We start from the raw sequence: 2,392 nt of genomic DNA, 5'->3' as shown, positions 1-2,392 counted from the left end.
GAATAATAGAAGTAAGGAATACTAGGTAATTGAGGAACAATGCACAGGGTGCATCATGTGAAATGAAATAATAAATTCAAAATAAATCTTAGACATCCTGCCCGGTCSAAGCAAYTGCTTCGAAATCGTCCGGTTGTAAAAGTAAGCACAGTTTTTGTACTGCCCGGGTGCACACGCCATTAGAAGTCATCAATGTTGCGTTTCGAACAAGGCCATCACTGCCAGGATGTACCTCTGTTACACGACCCAGTCGCCAATGWGTTGGGGGGAGGTTTTCATGTCTGACTAGGACAATATCTCCCACCTGAAGATTTTCGGTMCGCTTGCGCCACTTACTTCGTGATTGTAGAGTCGCCAAATACTCTTCACTCCACCGATGCCAGAACTGTTGATGGATTCGTCGTAACCACTGCCAGTGCTTTAGTTGGTTAGATGGAATTTCCGCCACGGTCGGTTCTGGAACTGCGAGAAGTGGGGCGCCAATGAGGAAGTCTCCAGGTGTTAGCGCGTATTTGTCCTCAGGGTCATCAGTCAGCGGTATAAGTGGACGCGAATTCAAACAAGCTTCAATTCGTGTCGCTAGTGTTTGTAACTGCGAATGCCACATCGCCTGATTACCGATGACACGAACCAAATGTCGTTTCGCGGACTTCACGGCAGCCTCCCATAATCCACCTTGATGGGGGGCACTTGGGGTTATAAAGTGCCAAGTCGTCCCAACGTTGGCGAGATATTGTTGATTCGGTTCACTGTGCCAAGCGGCTAGATCTTCCTTCATCATCCGATTGGCTCCGACGAAAGTTGTAGCGTTGTCGCTATATAAGTCACGACACAAACCGCGTCGACTWACAAAACGCGTGAAAGCGTCTATRAACGCCTTTGATGACAAGTCATCCACCAACTCGATGTGGACAGCTTTGGTAGCCATACATACGAAAACGGACAGATAAGTTTTCACTGTACTGCGAGATCTTTTAGTGCCAATGCGGAGTGAAAATGGACCGCAGTAATCTACACCCGACACCAAAAATGGCCGAGATACGTTGACCCGATGTCGTGGTAATGAGGCCATCTGTTGAGTAATGGTAACTCCCCGATGTCTTCTGCAAATCACACATTGATGTACCATACTGCGGACAACTTGCCTTGCATGAAGAATCCAATAGCGGTAGCGTAGGATCTGCAGCATCAGCTGTGTACCGCCATGAAGGRTGTCGATATGAGTTTGGTGTACAAGCAGCCTAACTAAATCGCTAGTCTTCGGAAGTATAGTTGGATGACGATGTTCTTCTACCAATGCTGATCTATGAATGCGGCCGCCTACTCGGATGATACCGTGATCATCTATGTAGGGGTTAAATGCTAGTAGTGTGCTGGAGGTTGATAAGTTGGTTGCTTCGCGCAAGCAACGTAAGTCTTGAGGAAACGCGGATGATTGATCAATCCGAATGAGCAATTCAAGCGCGTTATCCGTCTCTGGGGTTGTAACAAGCCGTTGTCGAAAATGGCGATGCCTTGGTAACCAGCGCAGAACTATAGCTGTAGTTCTGAGAAGTCGTCTGATAGAACTAAAGCGCTGTGTTAGTGGAATATGCTGTCCATCTATACGTCGGGTGATAAGCTGCAATCTAATTGACGATGCGAAGGTTAAAACTCTTGACTTCTCTTCAATCTGCATAGTTATACGTTCGTCAGCTTGTAACTCCGGTGCCTGGTGAAATGGGGTTGTTTYCTGACGTAACCAATCTGGGCCCGACCACCACAAGTGATGGCTCAGCAACTCTGATGGGGTCACACCACGGCTGGCGCAATCCGCTGGATTCTGCGCTGAACGTACATAATGCCACCAATCTAATGACGTCAATTGTTGTATTTGCCGAACCCTATTAGCAACATATGGCTTTAACATCATTGGCTGTTTGCGTATCCAACTCAACACAATACTGGAGTCCGTCAGTAAGTGAACAGAGGTATCCTCTAAACTRAGCGCTTTGCGAACATTACAAATTGTTTTGGCTAATAAAAGAGCTCCACATAGTTCCAGTCGAGGGATTGTGGCTCCTTTCAGCGSCGCAACCTTGGTGCGCGCGGTAAGCAAGGATATCTTGGCGTTGTCATCATTGTCAATAGTGCGTCCGTAAACCACAGCGGCATAGGCTTTCTGACTGGCATCACAAAAACCATAGAGGGAAGTACGAATAGTTGCATGCATACCAAGCCATCGAGGTACACGAACCTTATCGAGAATACCTAAGTCATCACGAAATTTAGACCAAATATGACACAGATCCTTAGTTAGTGGAGTATCCCAAGATATACCCGTAGACCAAAGAGTCTGTATAAATACCTTGCCCGATATAATGACTGGTGCCAAAAATCCAGTGGGGTCATA

At 46.8% G+C, this 2,392-nt stretch overlaps 1 protein-coding gene across 1 annotated transcript; it reads right to left on the bottom strand.

Moving 5' to 3' along the window:
* Window positions 1-336: 336 nt before the first annotated feature.
* Window positions 337-2,212, bottom strand: LOC108968952 (the record flags this gene model as incomplete). The annotated part of the gene is made up of 1 exon (XM_018933337.1): window positions 337-2,212. A coding segment is annotated over exon 1 (1,876 nt), but the record flags the coding sequence as incomplete, so codon positions are not given.
* Window positions 2,213-2,392: the final 180 nt, after the last annotated feature.

The sequence above is a fragment of the Bactrocera latifrons genome, unplaced genomic scaffold (assembly GCF_001853355.1).
Source record: "Bactrocera latifrons isolate USDA-ARS-PBARC rearing strain unplaced genomic scaffold, ASM185335v1 scaffold_2343, whole genome shotgun sequence".
Classification (NCBI taxonomy): Eukaryota; Metazoa; Arthropoda; class Insecta; order Diptera; family Tephritidae; genus Bactrocera; species Bactrocera latifrons.
Note: the sequence above shows the minus strand (reverse complement) of the source record. Positions and strands in the feature narration are given on the sequence as shown.